At 55.0% G+C, this 18,930-nt stretch overlaps 1 protein-coding gene across 1 annotated transcript in view; it reads right to left on the bottom strand.

The window, feature by feature from the left end:
• Positions 1–7,062: 7,062 nt before the first annotated feature.
• ELN (elastin) overlaps positions 7,063–18,930 on the bottom strand; it is a 32,097-nt gene continuing 20,229 nt past the window's right edge. The window contains 15 exon segments of the mRNA XM_065893167.1: positions 7,063–7,134; positions 7,137–7,216; positions 7,219–7,470; positions 7,473–7,558; positions 10,956–10,989; positions 12,045–12,116; positions 13,521–13,559; positions 14,241–14,345; positions 14,897–14,956; positions 15,040–15,135; positions 16,111–16,161; positions 17,012–17,104; positions 17,505–17,543; positions 17,785–17,874; positions 18,461–18,514. Of these exon segments, the coding sequence (XP_065749239.1) occupies positions 7,063–7,134; positions 7,137–7,216; positions 7,219–7,470; positions 7,473–7,558; positions 10,956–10,989; positions 12,045–12,116; positions 13,521–13,559; positions 14,241–14,345; positions 14,897–14,956; positions 15,040–15,135; positions 16,111–16,161; positions 17,012–17,104; positions 17,505–17,543; positions 17,785–17,874; positions 18,461–18,514 (1,223 nt within the window).

Genomic DNA, 18,930 nt, shown 5'->3' with positions numbered 1-18,930 from the left:
TGAAACAGATCCCCAAAACTTTTTTTTAAACCTTTTCTTTAGTTCTTTCTTTATATGGAATATAGTTGCCTTACAGTGTTGTGTTAGTTTCAGGCGTACAGCACAGTGAATCAGTTATACATATACATTATCCACTTTTTTTTTTTTTGCGGTACGCGGGCCTCTCACTGTTGTGGCCTCTCCCGTTGCGGAGCACAGGCTCCGGACGCGCACGCTCAGCGGCCATGGCTCACGGGCCCAGCCGCTCCGCGGCACGTGGGATCTTCCCGGACCGGGGCGCGAACCCGTGTTCCCTGCATCGGCAGGTGGACTCTCAACCACTGCGCCACCAGGGAAGCCCCATCATCCACTTTTTTAAAAGATTGTTTTCCCATACAGGTCATTACAGAGTCCGTAAATTTTTCATCTTGCAAATCTGAATCTCTGTACCCATTAAACAAACTCCCTTCTTCCCCTCCCCCAGGCCCTGGTGACCACCATTCTACTTTCTGTTTCCACGAATTCGACTACTTTAGATGCTTCATGTAAGTGGGATCACACGGTATTTGTCTGTGACTGCCTTATTTCACTTAGCATAACGTCCCCTAGGTTCATCCATGTTGTAGCATGTGGCAGGATTTCCTTCCTTCCTCCCTTCCTGTATTTATTTATTTATTTAGGATTTCCTTCCTTTACAAGGTTGAATAATATTCCACTGTAGATATACAACACATTTTCCTTATTCATTCATCTGTTGTTGGATACGTAGGTTGTTTCCACAGCTTGGCTATTGTGGATTATGCTGCAATAAACACGAGAGTGCAAATATCTCTTCAAGAGAGTGATTTCATTTCCTTCGGTTATATACCAGAAGTGGAATTGCTGGATCATATGATAGCTCTATTTTAGTATTTTTGAGGAACCTCCACACTGTTTTCCATGACGGTTGTTCCAACTTACATTCCCACTAGCAGTATACAAGGGTGCCCTTTTCTCCACATCCTCTCCGATACTTATCTTTTTTTTTTTTTTTTTTTTGATAATAGCCATTTAAACAGGTAGGGGGTGATATCTCATTGTGGTTTTGATTTGTATTTACATGACCTGGTGACTGGTGATACTGAGCACCTTTTCATATACCTATTGGCCCTTCATATGCGTTCTCCTGAGAAATGTTTGCTCAAGTTCTTTGCTTATTTTAAAATTAGTTCTTTTTCTTTTTTAAATGTTGAGTTTCTTGAGTTCCAGATATGTTTTGGATACTAACCTGTATCAAATGTATGGTCTGAAAAGATTTTCTCCCATTTCATAGGTGGTCTCTTCACTCTGTTGATGGTTTCCTTTGCTCTGTGGAAACTTTTTAGTTTTATGCTGTCCCACTTGTCCATTTTCACTTTTGTCATCTGTGCTCCTGGAGTCATATGCAAAAAATCATTGCCCAGACCAATGTCAAGAAGCTTTTTCCCTGTGCTTTCTTCCAGTAGTTTTACAGTTTCAGGTCTTATGTTTGTCTTTAATCCATTTTGAGTCGATTTTTGTGTTGTGCTGTGAGATAAGGGTTTAGTTTCCTTCTTCTGCATCTGGATATTCAGTTTTTCCAGCACCATTTATTTTTTTTCCAGCACCATTTATTGAAGAGACTATCCTTACCCCATTGTGTGTTTTTGGTACACTTGTTGAAAATCAGTTGATCGTAAATGCATGGATTTACTTCTGGGCTCTCTATTCTGTTCATTGGTCTCTCTCTCTCTATTACTGTAGCTTTGTAATATATTTTGAAATCAGGAAGTGTGATGCCTCCAGCTTTATTCTTCCTGTTCAAGATTGTTTTTGTTATTTGAGGTCTTTTGTGGTTCTACATGAAATTTAGGATTGTTTGTGGGAGGATATGGACTGAAGACCTCCTATACTGCCATCTTACTAATGTCATTTCTCTGTAGTTTTCTCTTTTTGTAGTGTCTTGATTTTTTTTTCTTTAATTAATTTATATTATTTTTGGCTGTGTTGGGTCTTCGTTGCTGCGCACGGGCTTTCTCCAGTTGCAGCGAGCAGGGGCTACTTTCGCTGCAGTGCACAGGCTTCTCATTGCAGTGGCTTCTCTTGTTATGGAGCACAGGCTCTAGGTGCGCGGGCTTCAGTAGTTGTGACTCGTGGGCTCTAGAGTGCAGGCTCAGTAGTTGTGGCGCACGGGCTTAGTTGCTCCGCGGCATGTGGGATCTTCCCGGACCAGGGCTCGAACCCATGTCCCCTGCATTGGCAGGCAGATTCTTAACCACTCCACCACCAGGGAAGCCCTCTTCTTGTAGTGTCTTTGTCTGGCTTTGGTATCAGGGTAATGCTGGCCTCTTGGAATGAACTTGGAACTGTTTCTCCTCCTCAATCTTTTGGAAGAGTTTCAGGAGAATTGGTATAAATTCTTCTTTAAATATTTGGTAGAATTCACCAGTGGAAACCATCTAGTCCTGACTTTTCTTTGTTGGGAGGATTGACTACTGATTCATTCTCCTTTCTTGTCATTGGTCTCTTCAGATTTTCCATTTTTTCACAATTCAGTCTTGGCAGGTTGTGTGTTTTTAGGAATTTATTCATTTCTTTAGGTTATTCAATTTGTTGGCATACAATTCTTCCAGCTTCTTTTAAGGATACCTGTGATAGCATTTAGGGCCCAGCAGGATAATCTCCCATCTCAAGATCCTTAACTTAACCACATCTGCAAAGACTCTTTCTCCATATAAAGTAACTATTAGGGGCTAAACTGCATCCCCCCTAAAATTGTACGTCGAAGTCCCAGCCCCCAACACTTCAGAATGTCACTGTATTTGGAGATAGAATCTTTAAAGGGGCAATCAGGTTAAAACAAGGTCATCAGAATGGGCCCTAATCCACTATGACTGGCATCCTTATAAGAAGAGGAGAGTAAGAGACTTATATGCACAGAGGAAAGACCATGTGAGGACACAGGGAGAAGACAACCACCTACATGCCAAGGAGAGAGCCCTCAGGAGAAACCAACCCTGTGGACACCTTGATCTTGGACTTCCAGCCTCCAGAACTGTGAGAAAATAAATTTCTGCCACCCAGCCTGTGGCAATTTGCTATGACAGCCTGAGCAGACTAGTAACGGTAATATTTACAAGGTTTCAGGGATTAGGACCTGGATATCTTTGAAGCTATTATCAGCCTAGCACATTTGCTTGCCATTACCATCTTTCTACAAGAGTGTGTAACTAATGAAAGCAGGGAGTTTAAACTTTTTTTTTTTTGGCGGTACGCGGGCCTCTCACTGTTGTGGCCTCTCCCGTTGTGGAGCACAGGCTCCGGACGCGCAGGCTCAGCGGCCATGGCTCGCGGGCCCAGCCGCTCCGTGGCATGTGGGATCTTCCCGGACCGGGGCACGAACCCATGTCCCCTGCATCGGCAGGCGGACTCTCAACCACTGCGCCACCAGGGAAGCCCTGAACTATTTTGATCTCAAAACAATGTCCATCCTTAGGGAGTTGCATTCTGGTGGGGAAAGTCAGACAATAAACAAAGACGCAAAGTATTACTGCGCTATGTGGTGACATGATGGGTACTGGTGATGGGTGCTCTGGAGAAAGAGAAGGCAGGGCCAAGTCATTGGTCTCCCAAGTGAGGGAGGAAGGTATAGTTTGTAATTTTATTTAATTATTATTTTTATTTTTGGCCGCACCACACGGCTTGCAAGATCCTAATTCCCTGACCAGGGATTGAACCTGAGTCCTTTGCAGTGAAAGCTCGGAATCCTAACCACTGGACCTCCAGGGAACCCCCTATAGTTTGCAGTTTTAGAAAAGGGGTCAGGGAAGGACTTTCTGAGAAGGTGACATTTGAATCAAGACCTGAAAGAGGTGAGGATGCCAAGCACGTTGATAACGGAGGGAAGAGCTTTCTGGGCAGGAGAGACAGCAGATGTGGAGGCTGCAGAAGGGTGGCCTGCTGCCTGCAGGGAAGGGAAGAGGGCAGTGTAACCACACGGCCTGGTGGGGGGCCGAGTAGCAGGGTGCTGATCAAACAGCTGGGCCAACTCAGGTAGGGGCTCCTCGGCCATTGAAAGGCCTCTGGTTTGGGCCCCGAATGAGACGGGAGCCATAGCAGGATTTTGAGCAGATGTGTGACCTGAGCTGACTTATGTTTTAAAAGGATTGTTTCGGCTGCTGTGTGGAAAGAAGGCTGAAGGGGAGCCAGGGCAGAATCAGGGAGCCGAGCCTGGAAGCTGTGTCAGTCCCCCGGGCAAGAGCTGCTGGTGGACCAGGGCCTGGGGGTGGGAGGAGTGGTTGAACTCTGGTTATCTTCTGAAGGCAGTGTCCCAGGATTTGCTGGTGAATCTGGTGTGGGCAGTGGGGAGAGAAGAGGGCTCCAAATCTGCTGGCCTGAACCACTGGAGCTGCTGTTTACTGAGACGGGGAAGGGGGGGAGGAGAGCAGATTTTGGTGGGGGTGGGCGGACCCACGCTACGCAGGAGTATGAGACTTCCAGGTGGAGATGTTAAGAACTGGCCTTGAACGTGCAAGTCCAGAGTTCAGGGGAGAGGTCTGCGCTGGACGTGTCAGTTTGGGAACTGCCAACGCATACGTGGTATTTAAAGCCATGAATTATGAGAAATAGAAGCAGGGAGGCGCCAGGGCTGAATCCTGGGGCTGGCCAACTTTCAGAAGCTGGAGAGCTGCAGAGGGATGAGCAAGGGATCTTTTGTTTTGTTTTGTTTTTTGATTTATCTTTTCTATTTTCAGGACTTTCTCCCATAGACCTGCATCATCCAATACTGTGGCTATTTACATTTAAAAATTTAAATTAAAAAACAAAATTAAAAATTCAATTCCTGGGCTTCCCTGGTGGAGCAGTGGTTGAGAGTCCGCCTGCCGATGCAGGGGACGCGGGTTCGTGCCCCGGTCCGTGAAGATCCCACATGCCGCGGAGCGGCTGGGCCCGTGAGCCATGGCCGCTGAGCCTGCGTGTCCGGAGCCTGTGCTCCGCAGCGGGAGAGGCCACAACAGTGAGAAGCCTGTGTACCGCAAAAAAAAAAAAAAAAATTCAATTCCTCAGTCTCACTAGTCATATTTTTAGAGCTCAAGAGCCCACGTAGCTAGTGGTTTCACGCCGGACACAGCAGATAGAGAACATTTCCGTCATCACAGAAAGTTCTGTGGACGGTGCTGCTATAGACCAACTCACACTGACTTGTAGGAAAGATATGTACACACAAATGTCCAGGACAGCATTGGTCATAATAGCAAAGTGATCAAATAAATACAACAGATATAGTTACTGGTATGTTAACTCCATGAGGAAAGGGATTTTTGCCCATTTTGTTTACCACTGTATATTCAGCTTCTAAAACAGTACCTAGTGCATGGTACGTAACTCCATAAGTATTTGTTAAATGAATATACAGCTGATAAGGAATGATCTTTGAAACATAGTTTTGATTAAAATAACACCAAGATGCTGAGTAATACAACTAATACGTGTATATGTTTGTGTATGACGGATAGATGGCTCTGGAAGGCAGGGGGACCGACGATCCCAGTATGCCTGGGGCTGAGGGGTTTCCCAGGATGAGCAAGGGATCTTTTTGCTGAACAAGTGAATGAATGAATGAATCTGGTTTGCCACTACTCTCGGGCAGGCTGTCACTCCTCACTGACTGTCACAGCAGCCCCCCACCCCGTGGTCTCCTTTAACCTACCCCCTACCTGCTTCTGATCCATCCTTCGCCTTTCCTCGGCTCTGCTCCCTCCCACCGGGCACTGGGAACCTTCACAAGGCTGCCCTTCCTGCTGGAAAGGTCTGACCCTCCCTACCCTCTGCTCTATTCTCTACCTGGTAGATTGCTTCCTGTGCTCTGCTGGCCTCTGGGAAGCTGTCCCTGAGCATCGCCCCACCCCCTTGCTCTTTCCACAGGGTCCTTGTGCACAGGTGCACGGATACCCATACTGCCGTCTGCTGCTGTCTGCACGGCAGACTCCACCCGCACTCCCAACAAACAGCTCCCTTGCCGTCCTTCTGGCCTCCACGAGTGCCCACTGGCCATGGGGTTCGCTCTGATGCACACATGAGGCCATGTGGGCCCTGGAAGTGGACTTGGTGGTCTGGGGAGGAAATTCCAGAATCTGGTACCGAAGAGTATGCTCTAGAAGGGACTTGTGGGCTCCGGGGCGGGGGGGGCATATCCCCATACTCTGTGGATTTGTAGCCCTGCGGGGAGGGGGACAACCCTGGGGAATTGGTGCATCCAAGGGTAGTACAGAGTCTCCTGTTGCCACCCGCAGAGTGTCATTTGCTTTGCTTTGTAAAGAAGTAGAGCGGTGCCCTAGTGGCCGTGTGTGACAGTGAGTCTTCCTTAAAGGGGACGTTTAGAAGGCAACATCCATCTGTTTGTCTTAGGTCGGGCTCTGCAAGGCTGTTCACCAAGGCCAAGCGTTTGGTCTGGACAGAAGGGTCATTTTTGTTTCCTCCACCTGTCCAGCTGTGCTCTCAGCATCTAGAGGCCAAGGATTTGGGCCTAAGGGGTGAGGGTTGGGGAAGGCGTGTCTGGGTGGGTGAACCCACATCCTCAGAGGAATGAGACCCGCTGTGGGTGGACGTGTGTAGGGCTGGCCGCTCTGCTTCCCCTACAAAGGGATTATCATTATTAAAGGACAGGCTGAACTAGGAGGAGGATCAATCCGCCAGCAGCCAATGGCAGGTAATTGGCGGCCCCCTAAATACATCTTGAACAGGTTCCCAAGGCCGAGCCCTACCCCGACCAGGAGCTGAAGGCAGCTGAGGGATTACAAAGGAGGCCAAGACAGTTTCCTTAAAAGGTTTTCATTTATTAGTCTTTTCTGAAGCAGTTAATTGTCCTTTCTTATTTTTTAAAAAAAAAATGTGTGTTTCACTCAGAGTTATACCAAAGCGATTAAGATGAATCTTCTACTGGGGATGTAGCTCCCCAGATCAGAAAAAAAAAAAAAAAAAGAAAAGGTTTTTTTTCCCCATAAACCACAAAAATAAAGGAGAACATCAACAGTCAAAAATAATCCCCAAACATCCAGGACAAAAAATAAAATATTTATTGATCTATCACAGCGAGACACAAAGAGATGGGCGGGGCGGGGGGGATATGCTCTGAAGTACAGGGGCTCCGGGGGGGGGACCGGGGATACAGTACTGCGTGGGGGGAGACCCAGTATGCGAGGGAGATTCCTGCTGCCCCAGTCGGGACAGCCCCTCACAACCTGGGCTCGGGGCCCCTACGTAGGGGTGTATGTGGTAGGGCAGAGGCAGGGCACAGGCTGCCATGACAGGTTAATCGAGTTGATGGTAGGGGCGCCCAGCCAGCTAGCGGTGCCGGGCAGCCAAATGGGGACCAGGACAGATGGACGGATGGGCATATGGGCGGATGAATTCCACAGGAGCAAGAGGGCTATTCCCAATGGGGGGAATCTTCCGACCTGAAGGTGCCCCAGACATGGGGAATAGCCATTGGTAGGGGAGAGGGGGCCAAGGGGGCCAAGAGATGGTGTGACCGAATCCAGCTTGAGGGTTTCGATGCTTGGGTACCAACTGGACTGCAGCCAGAGGTGGGTCCTGGTGGGCAGGGGGAGGTGAGACTGCCCAGGGAGTGTCTGCACCATCTTCAGAGGAGCCCCAGGGAGGGGTTCCCTGAGGGGCTGTCCTTCCCTCCTCCCTCCCCGCAGGGAGAATGAGAGCACCAGTACGTAGCACCAAGTTCCCCTGGAGATGGAGTGTGTGGAGGGAGAGCTCCTGGGTGGGAAGGGGGTGGGGGCAGGGGCCAAGCCCACGCACCCCTTGCCTCTGAAGGAGGGGGCTTCCAGGAGCTCACTTGGCCACCACTCTCTTGTTTGCTTGCCCTGTGGATTTCCAAGGCCACCCTGCCTGCCCTGTTCCCTCCTGGGGTGGGAACTTAGGAGGGGGCATGGGATGGGGGGGGTCACAAAGGGTTTACATTCTCCACCAAGCAGTAGCACCAACGTTGATGAGGTCGTGAGTCAGGGGTCCTGGGAAGCTCACTTTCTCTTCCGGCCACAGGATTTCCCCAGGCAGGCCCCAGCTAGGTGCAGGGAGGCACACGCAAGGGTCAGTCTTGGTTGCTTCTCAAGCCCTTGCCCACTCCCCCCAACTCCAAGCTGTTCTTAACACCCACATCATCACAGCGGGGGACAGAGGCTCCAAGAAGCCACGGGAAGCCTGGACACGACCCCAGGCCACTCTCTGAGCTCTTCGGCTGTACAAACTCCCACCGAGCAGGTGAGTGGTAGCAGGACTCCTGCCCTCTCGGGCGGAGGGCCTGATGGGTCAACCTTATTTCAAATCATCAAGGCACAGAAGTAGGGCCTGGGGTAGCGCCTACCCCCGGGGGAGCGAGATGTGGCTCATTACTGCCACCTGGTGGCAGTGAGCACCATCCTTTTCTCTCTGTGAAGCTCATCCAGGGTGTTTGTTGGGAAAGAAAGCCAACAAAAAGAGAGCTTGTGTGACAGGGCCACAGGCACCAGCTGGTGCCTGACTGAGAGCTGGGCGCCGTGGACGAGGTCAGGCTGCCCTTGCCTCTGCCTCTCCCTGCCCTGGCCTGGGCTGTCTCATCTGCTCAGTGGGAAGCAGGTTGGGGGGTGGAAAGGGGATCCGTAGCCTGAGCTGGGCACAGGTGCAGAGCTGGGGCTTCTCTGGGTCTCTTTTGGGCATCATTGGGAAATGCCTGGGGGGTGGTGATCAGACCCCACCCCACACACTGCCAGAGACACATCTGCATCTTGGAGCAAGGGTGTGGCTCTGGGCCGCCTCTGCCCACCCTGCCGGGTCCACCCCTCTTATCCCCTGACTCCAGGGCTCAATTTTTTGTCACCTCCATCCTCTCTCTCCTTCTCTGCCCCCCCTCCCAGCCCCTCGCTCCTCCCGCAGGGGCAGGTGTGGGTACCAGGGAGGGAGGGGCAGCCAGGCCTGGCCTGGATGAACCTGGAGGGTCCTGGGCCCACTCTCAGCTCTGCGTGTCTGTGTCGCAGGTAGAAGAAGGGGCGGGTAAGGTGTCCAGCTCTGCCCCAGCCTCCCCACTCCCTGCCAGGCCTCGTCTGACGTGCTGCCCTCTCTCCCAGGCTGATGGACCCCATCACTCTGCCTCTGCCCAACACCCACCCCCTCACCCCCCGCCCACTTCCAGGGGCTGAGTCTCTACTCACCTTGGTATCCCAGGGCTCCCAGGGCCCCTCCATAGAGCTTGGGAGGTTTGCCTGTGGAGGGAAGGCCGGGATTGGGGAGGAGGCCAGGCCTTCCCTCCGCTCCCAGACAACCCCCCACCCGGCCCCTCCACGCGCCTCCATCTTGTAGCAGCGGATTCCAAAGGCCTCTCTGACCCCGGCCCGACCCTCCTGTCCAACCTCGCTCCTTGCAGATGGCCTGCTGCCTGTGGAGGACTGAGCAGCTCTGCGGCACCTTCTCCCACCACAGTCAGACCCTGGCCACGCTTCCCGGGGGCAGCCTTACGCCCACTGACAGGCTCCAGCTCAGCCTCCCTGACCGCCTGCTTGAACAGGGCTTGTGCTTCCCTACAGTTTCTTTCCTTTTCTATGGGACCTTGTCAACCTCTCTGGTTAGACCCTGAGACCCGGGCTGCCCCAGGTCCCTGTCTCACTGCTGGTGCCCAGTCGAGTGCCCGGCTGGGAGCCCCAGGAATCAGGGTCCCCATATCCCCACCTCCCAGGGCTGACTTCAGCTTCTGTGATTCCCCGTGGGGCTCCCTCAGGTCCCCACGCCTAGGGCCAGCCCAGGGCCGTGGCTGCACTAGCCACTCCCTCAGCAGGAGCTCAGGGCCCTGCTTGAAACGGAGCCCCTTGTTCTTATGATAGACTCACCGCCAACTCCCAGGCCCCCGGCTCCGCCACCTACAAGGCAAGGAGAGAGGTCGTGAGTGTGCCCACCTCTGGGGTGCCCACCAAGCCCTCCCGGGCAGCCTGGGCCTCATCTGAGGGGAGGGCCAAGTTCTGGGCTTGGCTGTTGGAAGACCTTGGCTCCGCCTCTACCAGTGACTGTGTGACCCTGAGCATGTCCCTGGCACTCTCTGAACCTCAGTTTGCCTCATATGAACGTGGTGTGTTGGAAGAGCTGATGCTCCCTGGCTTGGCACGGGAGGGAGAGGAGAAGGGGAAACCCAACTCTGTGCAATCTGAGGGCGCGGGGTACCCTTCGGGTCCTGGCTCAGCCCTTCTGAGCAGGAGATGAACCAGGGAAGGAGGAAGGATGGGGCCCAGGGCAGGGGAGCCTGGTCATACCTGGGAAAATAGGAGACAGTCCGAAGCCAGGCCTTGCTGCGACACCTGCAGGAGGGGTTTGGGGTTGGTGGGGGCAGGGCCCACCTATTGCCTCTCCGACTAGAACCACCTCCTCCCACTGCCCCCTACCCCCTGCCGAAGCAGCTTTCTTAACACAGCTGGGCCCCTCCTGGCATCCGGGGATGCAGCTCCATAGCCTCAGCTCGTCGGCCTGGTGTCTGAGTCACATGTGTCCACCTGACCCTGAGGCCTGCCCCTCTGCCCAGGATGCCTCCTTTCCTGGACTGTCCCCTCCACCCTCTCTCTGTGTCCCTGTGCCAGATGCAGCTTCAGAGCCCCAGCTGCTAGGCAGCCAGGCCTCCTCCAGGGCCAGCCAGAGCTGAGGATTTCACAGCAGAGGTGGTCCCTACCTCCAACTGGGAATGGCCTGGCGGCGCCTAGGAAACCTCCAAGGCCAGCGGCACCTGAGAAGAGGCCAGATGTGGGTGAGGACGAGCCACAGTTTAAGGGACCCTGAGCATCCCCTCTGGCATCTGGGGTCAGGGATCTCCTGGATGGGCCTTCAGGGGTATTGTGAGCAGGACTGAGGCCTGCGCCGGGGCGGGGACAGGGCAGTGGGGGTGGGGTCTAAGCAGCCTGCAGGCCTGGGTGGGGGGGGGGGGGGGAGGCATCGGGAGCAACTCACCAAATTTGGCTGCTTTAGCAGCTGCAGCTGGGGGCACACCTGGGGAGATGGCGAGCGTGAGAGCCCAGGAATATCTCCTTCCTCCCCAAGTCATGTCCCCCTCCTGACCTGCCCACCGATCTGCCATCAGCCTACTGACTCATCCTTCCACCATCCCTCCACCCCACCTTCATCCGTCCATCTTTCCAGAAGTCTTTATTAAGCTCCTACTGTGTGGCCAGTCTTGTGGAGTACACGGGGTAAGAGACTTCAGGCCAGGTCAGGTAGGGAGACACAATGATGACCCGAGAGAGAGAGAAATGTTACCGTAAGGTCCACCATGATGGCAGAGACTTTGGGAAAGTAATTTCCCTCCAAGCTTTGCTTTTTCTTCTCTGGAAAATGGGCATAACCATCACTACCCTAATGAATTCCCACTTGAGGTGGTTGGGTGAATTGAAAGAGAGGGAGAGTACTGGGACACCCAACTGCAAGGGGCAGCCCTCGCTAAGCCTGCTCAGGCCCCTGCCAATACTGCAGGAGCCCAGAGAAGGGGGCGGCCATGCACTCACTGATTCCAGAGTACCCCTTACCTCCAAGGCCCCCGGCCCCTGGGACAACTCCAAGTCCTCCGACTCCGAGCCCACCGACTCCCCCCAACCCTGAGGAGAGAGCTGTGCATTAATCCCCGCAAGTGAGAGCAGCTGGTCTGTCCGCGGTGGGGTGCGGGAGGAGGTGGGGGGTGGGGTGGGGAGATCATCCCAGGACCCAGGTGGAGGCTGAGCCCCCGGGGCCTTGGAGGGTTAGTGGGGCCAGGAGGTGGGCCGGGGCCCTGGGAGACGATGCCCCTGAGGGCCTCAGGGACAGGTCAGGGAATATGCGCTCCGTGGTGCGTGGTCAGAGCCGAGCCCCTCCCCTCCCGTCAAATCCTAGAAGCCTGGCGGCAGCCCCCCCTCAAGCCTGTGCTCACCAAATTGGGCGGCTTTGGCAGCAGCTTTGGCGGCAGCAGCCGCAGCATCGAGTCCGGCTCCTGGGGACACAGAGGGGGCTCAGGGAGGGACTCTCCATGGGTCAGTCTCCCTCCATGCCCAGCCTGTCCCGGGGTTTCAACTCACCTGCCACACCACCTGGGACACCGGCTCCACCAAGATCTCCAAGCTCTCCAAGGGCCCCGACCCCTCCCGCTCCTGTGCAGAGAGGACAAAAAGTCAATCCTCCCCCTTCTGAAGGACGGGGTCTCCCGGCCCCAGGGCTACTAGGCAAGTAGACAGGTGGCTGCGGCCACGTGACCTAGTGGAAGGCGTATTGGACAGAAATCCATAACCAGACACCCGGGTCTGCGGTCCGGTTCTGCCCTGACGCATCGGGCAAGGGCACGCCCCTTGAGCCTCAGCCTGCCTGTCTCCTCTCCTTCCTCCCGGGCTGGTGCTGGGACCTGCAGGTGGTCACAGTGGTGGCTGTGGCCACAGGCTGCCAAGGGTGGAAGCCTAGTCTCGGGTCCTGACAGCCCTGGGTTTGAATCTGTTTTCTCCACTCATCATAGCCGTCACCTCTCTGAGCCGCAGAGTTGCATCTTTATAAAGGAGATGATGATCCTTACTCCTGCTCACCTGTAGGTGTTTGGATAGTGAAAGGACCTCTGAGTGTGAAGCACTGTCCAGTACAGAGCTGCCAGTAGCAGCAGCAGCAGGAGTTATAGCTAGCGCTTTAGGGGGACACTCATGGTCCGTGTGCCACACTTATCAGACCGCTCCGGGCAGCAGGAAACGTAGGCACTAGTAGCCCCATTTCGCAGATGAGAGAGCTGAGGCACAGCGGTGGTTAAGCAATGTGTTCACGGTTTCATGGGCAGGAAATGACCTCGGAGCCAGAGGCCTTAACTGCTCCGTTTCCCTGGCAATGGCTGACGAACTCAGGCCAGCAGAGCCGCCAGCAAGGAACAGGAGAGGGGCCTGTGGGTCATCAGGCCCGCCGTGGGCGGGGGGCTGAGGAAGCTGGGATTTTCCGAGGTGGAAACTGGCCCCACGTGGACCAGCCAGGCCTGGTTGGCAGTTCCCTGGCGGAGGCCCCAGCCCAGATCCCAGGAGGCCAGGAATGCAGGGGGACATAGACAGTGTGGATCTGGCCAGGCAGGGCTGCCCGAATGCCAAGTGTAGGGGGAGGGCAGGTCTGCCACGTCCTTGTGGCTCGTGGCGGGCGCAGTCATGCTGACAGGGAGGCAGGGGCCCAGATGAGGAGTCCTGGCTTTGCTGGGACAACAGCCCTGGCCCCTCCCTGGCCTTGGGCCCCATGAAATGGTCAGGGCCTGAGGGGTCTTAGGGACCATGGTCCTCACCAAAGTGAAACTGCCCCCAGGGGGGCTGGAACTGTGAAGGGCGGTTTTGGTTGTCCCGGGGCTGGAGGCACGCTAGGCATTTAGTGGGCAGGAGCCAGAGTCCGCTGAACCATCATTGATGCTTCCTAGAAACTGCCTTTTTCCATCCTGACCATCCCAGCCCTGCGCTGTAGGCTCCAGGCATCGGGCCCTGGCCCAGGGAGAGGGGAGCCGGGTGACCAGGTGCTGTCAGGGATGGTGTGTGGGGTGCACTCACCATACTTGGCAGCTTTAGCTGCGGGCAGGGCTCCGGGTACTGCGGAAAAGGGCAAAAGGAAAAGTGGGGTGGTCAGCAGCTGAGCTCTGTGCCTGGGGATTCTGCTTCCTCCAGGGAGCCCTCCTTGACTTCCTCAGCCTTCTTTGCTTCTCTCAAAGCCCTGAAGCTGTGGCTCTGCAGCCAGGAGCTCACCCAGCCAAGTACAGAGCTTCAGTGTCTAACTGTGCCTCTACCAGTCTGGTCTGTGGGTGCTTGAGGGCTGAACCGTGCCTCCTCCTTCCATCTGTCCCCTCCCGTCTCCTCTAGGCCCGGCATGGTCTGCCTGAGGGTGGACACAGAGCAGGCTCAGTAACTAGCAGACGAAGAGCTAGAGTTCCTAGTGGCCCTCTTGCCACAGCACACTGCTGAAGGGGAGCCAGGCTAGCCCACACACACCACTGACCCCAGGGACCTCCAGCCTCCTTCCTTGGGTGGTGGGCTTCTTCTCAGTTTGGAGCCCTGGCACCCTTCCACTGAGGAGACAGAAACTCTGAAGTCTGGCAGAAGAGGACCTTTTGCCTGGCCTGCCCGCATCTGTTACCCCAGTTGTCTCTAACTGCTCAGGAGAACATAACGGGGAATTTACTGCATATCTCTGAGTGGAGGGGACAGGCTGGGAGGAGAGGTCTCCCTCCTCTGAGGTCAGGGGCGTTTCTGTTCAGCCCCTAGAAGGCCCCTCACCTGCACCTGCCCCAAATCCAGGAACTCCAACACCAACTCCAAGTCCGGGAACTCCAACACCGGCTCCAAACCCGGGAACGCCGGCAGGAAGCCCAGCGGCGGCCCCTGCGGGAGATGGGGAGTGGGGTGGCGGCAGCAGGCAGGGAACAGGCCCTTTTGGGGGTGTCCGGCTCAGGGAGCTGAGTCAGACCCCAAGGAAGGGGCCCAGACCCCCTTAATCTGCCCTCTACGCTGCCACAAGAATGGTCTTCCTAAAACTCTCACTGACCACCAAGTCCAGCCCTTCCGCAGGCTGGCATTCAGGGATACACACTCTGGACACCACTGCCCTTTTTAGCCTAACCTCCTGTTCCTCCCTTTTGGATGAACTCATTGGATTCTCCTAACAAGCCTCTGTGACAGGTGCCATCAGTACCCACACGGGAGGACAGGAAACTCAGAGGTCACTCAGCTAGTGTGTGGCTCACGACTCGAACCCAGGTCTCCCTCAGGCCAAATCTGCACTTCCACTCCCTCTGTCTGCCACCTTGGGAGCCTCACGAGGCTGCAGGGCAGGCCTGAGATATGGCATGTCCTGGGGTCCAGTTTAGGCTTGGATCACGCCGGGCCAGGCCTGGGCTTGTGGGGTGAGGAGAGAAGGCAGGCAGGGCACTCACGGAACTGGGCTTTGGCGGCCGCCTTAGCAGCGGATTTGGCTGCAGCTGGGGCCCCTACTCCTGGGAGGAGAGAGAGGGGGTTCAAGGACGGCACCCGTGGAGCATTCGGAGGCCCCTCAGGCCCACTTGCTCACACTGCTTACCTATGACACCACCGGGGCCAATGCCGACACCGGGACCCACGCCGACTCCGGGACCCAGACCGACACCGGGACCCACACCGACACCCGGGACTAACCCTGCAAGACAGAGAAGAGCTCATCCTTAACCAAGTACTGATCGAGGAGGGCAGAAGCTAATGGAAGGAGCAGCGGGCTGGAGGTCAGGAGCCCTGGGTTCTTAGCTGGGCACAGACTTGCTGTGTGACCTTGGACAAGTTACTTTCCCTTGATGGGCCTCAGCTTCTTCATCCCTAATATGAGGTCTGGGCAGGATCAGGAGTTCTTAAACTTTGGAGTTACAAGGGCCCCTTTGAGACTCCTGAGGGTGATGGAGGCAGACTTATGTAGTAAAGGGAGCTCTGCAAGACAGGCAGGACTGGCTTCCAAACTCAGCTCAGCCACCATTTAGCTGTGTGACTATGGGCAAGTCTCTTAGGCTCTTGGAGCCTCAGTTTCCACATCTGTGAAATGGGCATAAGGGTACCAATTTCATAAGGCTGGTGTAATGATTACCTCAGCAAATGGTAGTTTTACAAAAAAGGGTTGTTCGTCATATGTGAGTTTGGGGGTCAGCAGACCTGAAGTTAAGATTTCTCTGGCTCTAAAGTGAGCTGTTTTGCTATGCCATACTCAGGAAGGTATGGGAAGCTGGGGCTGCCGGGGTGGCCCTCAGATGAAGCAGGACATGGAGAACCTTGTCAGGGAGCAAGAACATGGCTGTCCCTTGGGGTGGGTGGGAGCCCAGTGGAGCCCAACATTTGTTCCAGAAGCAGGGCAAGGCCCCAGCTGGACTGGGAGGCAGCAGTGGCTTTGGGAAGGGTAGGGGGTGTGTTCTGGAGGGCTCGCCAGCACCTGTTCTCACTTCGCCTTCCTAATCAGAAACTTCATCCACACCCCTCAGAGTGGTCAGATGGGCCAAAAGCTGTGAGGAAGGCCCACGCCCAGAACATGACAGCCTAAGGAGGGGGGTCTGCCAAACCCCAAGGCAGGGTCACAAGAGAGCAGTGCTCTAGGCTGAGGGTCGAAGACAGGACTTGCAGGGGGCTCACTTACCGAACGGGGCTGCTTTGGCGGCTGCTTTGGCGGCTGCAGCTGCCTGGATCCCTGCCCGTGGAGATGTGAAGAGTGAGGAGTGGTCCCCAGCATCCCTTCCCCCTCTTACCCACCCTCCACGGTGGAAAGGCACCTCAGAGACCACCTCTAGGGAACTGTCCCCTCACCCAGGAAACCCAGCGTGAGGCAGGCCCGCTCTCAGATGGCCCACCGGCCGCCCTGGACACGTCCCTTCCCTGAGAAGCAGCTCTGAGACTGTGGCCTTCTAGCTCTGCCCATGGTGGAGGGCAGCTCGAAGCTGTCTCTCCCAAACCTCAGTCTAAAAGATTTCTGGAGCTTTCTGCTGAAGGTGATGTTAGTTTTTAAAAATCCTAATCACGCCTGTATCCAAAACTATTAGAGGAAGCACCACATTTCTTGGGGGGAAACTCAAAAGGGGAATTTCCTCCCAGAAAGAAGAGGAAATGCAGAAGAGAAATCTTCTGGTGGGAAAAAAACAATCAAGGAAGGCTGTAAATTAATCTCATTGTAATTCTTAATCTCTTCCCCTTGGAGAAAGAGTGCTGGGGAAACAAAGGCTGACACAGGCCCTCCCACCTGATCAGAAACCACAAAGGCCCCGTGAGGGGTGAACGAGGCCTCCCAACCCTGGTAAAGCAGAGTTCCACTGCCTTATTGGGCTGACATCCTGAGCGTCCCCGGGGCAGGTAGGGGAATTGCCGGGTTCACTCAGCAATCTGGAATCCCATGGGGGCTCTTCCCTCCAAACTAAGGGAAATTGCTTTGTCTCTACCCTTGTCTCTGGGCTCAGTCTTGTCATCTGTAAAATGGTACACTTTACATAGGCCACCTCCAGGGTCCCTTCCACGAGATAAGCCAAACCCATGTCTGGGTTGGGGACACAGCTCACCTGGTACCCCTTCAGCGCCTGGCACACCTGGTATTTTTCCGGCACCGGGCACCAGCCCTCCCAGGGCTCCTGCTCCTGCAGCACCTGGAGGGGTGAAGAGCATCCAGCTCTGCCCTTGAAGTGCCCCCTTCTTGGGGGAGCAGAGGGTGGAGGTAGGGGTTGCATAATGGCAGCGTGGTTGTGTATGGACGGGCACCTTTAACGCGCTGGTCTGGGGGTGATAAGCCAGGTACCAATGATCCTAATGGTGGGCAAATGAAAAGCACAGAAAACGTCACTGTGGCTTTGGAGGATGGGCCCACGGGCTTCCGACCTTGACCCAGGCCATTTCAGCCCTGGAGGCCCTAGTGTGACGTTGCTCTGCCCTCCTGTTGGAGAATTGCTCTGAGCTTTGAGCCTGGGCCCTGCAGGAGAGCAGGGCTGCGGTGGGGAGGAGGGAGGGCACGGCCCTGGGCGTGAGGACAGGCAGGGCTGGGGCACTTACCGATCTTGGCTGCCTTGGCGGCCGCTGCCTGGGCTGCAGCTAAGAGGAGCGGAGAAAGAAAGAGACTCAGAAACCTTGCTGGCTCTCAGCCAGACTGTGCTGACAGCGCTCTTGCCCCAAAGGCACTGGAGACCCTCCCTGTGCTCTCCCCCAACTCGTCCCTGAGCTCGGTGGCGGAGCCCAGTCTACCCTCCCCCACCCCATCCCCCAAGCCCCTGCCCCATCCCTGTTTCCCCTGCATGGAACTAAGGCTCACGGGAAATGCCAGCCCCAGGAACACCTCCGACTCCGACACCGTAGCCAGGAAAGCCCCCAGCACCAACGCCGCCGTAAGTGGGAATACCTCCAACTCCCACTCCGCCTCTGGCCCCTGCAGAGAGAAGAGAAGCAAGTGGAAAATGATCTCAATGAGAGAGGCTGGGAAGGGCTCTGGGGGACATGCTGGACTGGAGAAGAGGATGCGAGCTTCCCCCAAGTCTGGTCCGTGAAGGACAGGAAACCATGGGATACCTGGGTCCACCTCCAATTTCCTCCCTACTGACACCCCGCAGTGTGTCTCCAGCCCCTCTCTTCTCTGAGCGCTTGGGGAAGGGCCTCTTTGTTGAAGATGGAAAGACTGCGCACAGGTCCCCTATCCCCAGCCAGGCTTGGGCTCCTCTGAGTGGGTCCTGGCCAGAGCAGGGCGGGTCAGGGACACTGTCTCCACTGGGAAGGCCGTACTGGGACTCTCCTATCACCCAGTCCCTTGGCCTCATGGTGGGAGACAACTGGGGGAGACATGGTCCTGGGGCCCAACAGGGCCAAGTCCCAGCTCTGCCAGTGACTTGCTGTGTGACCCTGGGCAAGTCACTCCCCTTCTCTGGGCTGTACAACGGGGACTAGAAGATGATGGTCCTTTAGTTCTGGCAAGTAAAGGCCAGAATAGGGTGGGGCGGAGCTGTCAGCACAGGACTCACCGAATTTGGCCGCTTTGGCTGCTGCTTTAGCAGCTGCAGCTGGTGGCACAGCCCCTGGAGAGATCAAGGGAAACACAAATGCTCAGAACAGAATGGAGCAGAGATGTGCTATATATATCCCTCTGTCCACCCATCTGTCTTTCAGTCCATCTTCTTTCTATCTGTTGAGCCAACACAGAGTTGTCCATCCATTTACCCATACATATCTCCATCAAGCCATCTGTCCATCTGTCTAACCAGCCACCCATTCATCTATCTGCTGACCTTCCCATATGGCTGCCCATTTGTCTATCTTTGGACCTCAATCTACCCACTCAACCACTTATCTCTCTGTCCACCCTCACATGCATTTATCCATCCATCTGTGTATCTATCCATTCACCTAAATATCTAACTAACCAACCATTTTGATTTTCTTTTTTTCGCGGCGGCACGTGGGATCTTTGTTCCCCGACCAGGGATCAAACCCT

Source organism: Phocoena phocoena, chromosome 15 (assembly GCF_963924675.1).
Source record: "Phocoena phocoena chromosome 15, mPhoPho1.1, whole genome shotgun sequence".
Lineage (NCBI taxonomy): Eukaryota > Metazoa > Chordata > Mammalia > Artiodactyla > Phocoenidae > Phocoena > Phocoena phocoena.
This window is presented reverse-complemented; position numbering and strand designations above follow the sequence as displayed.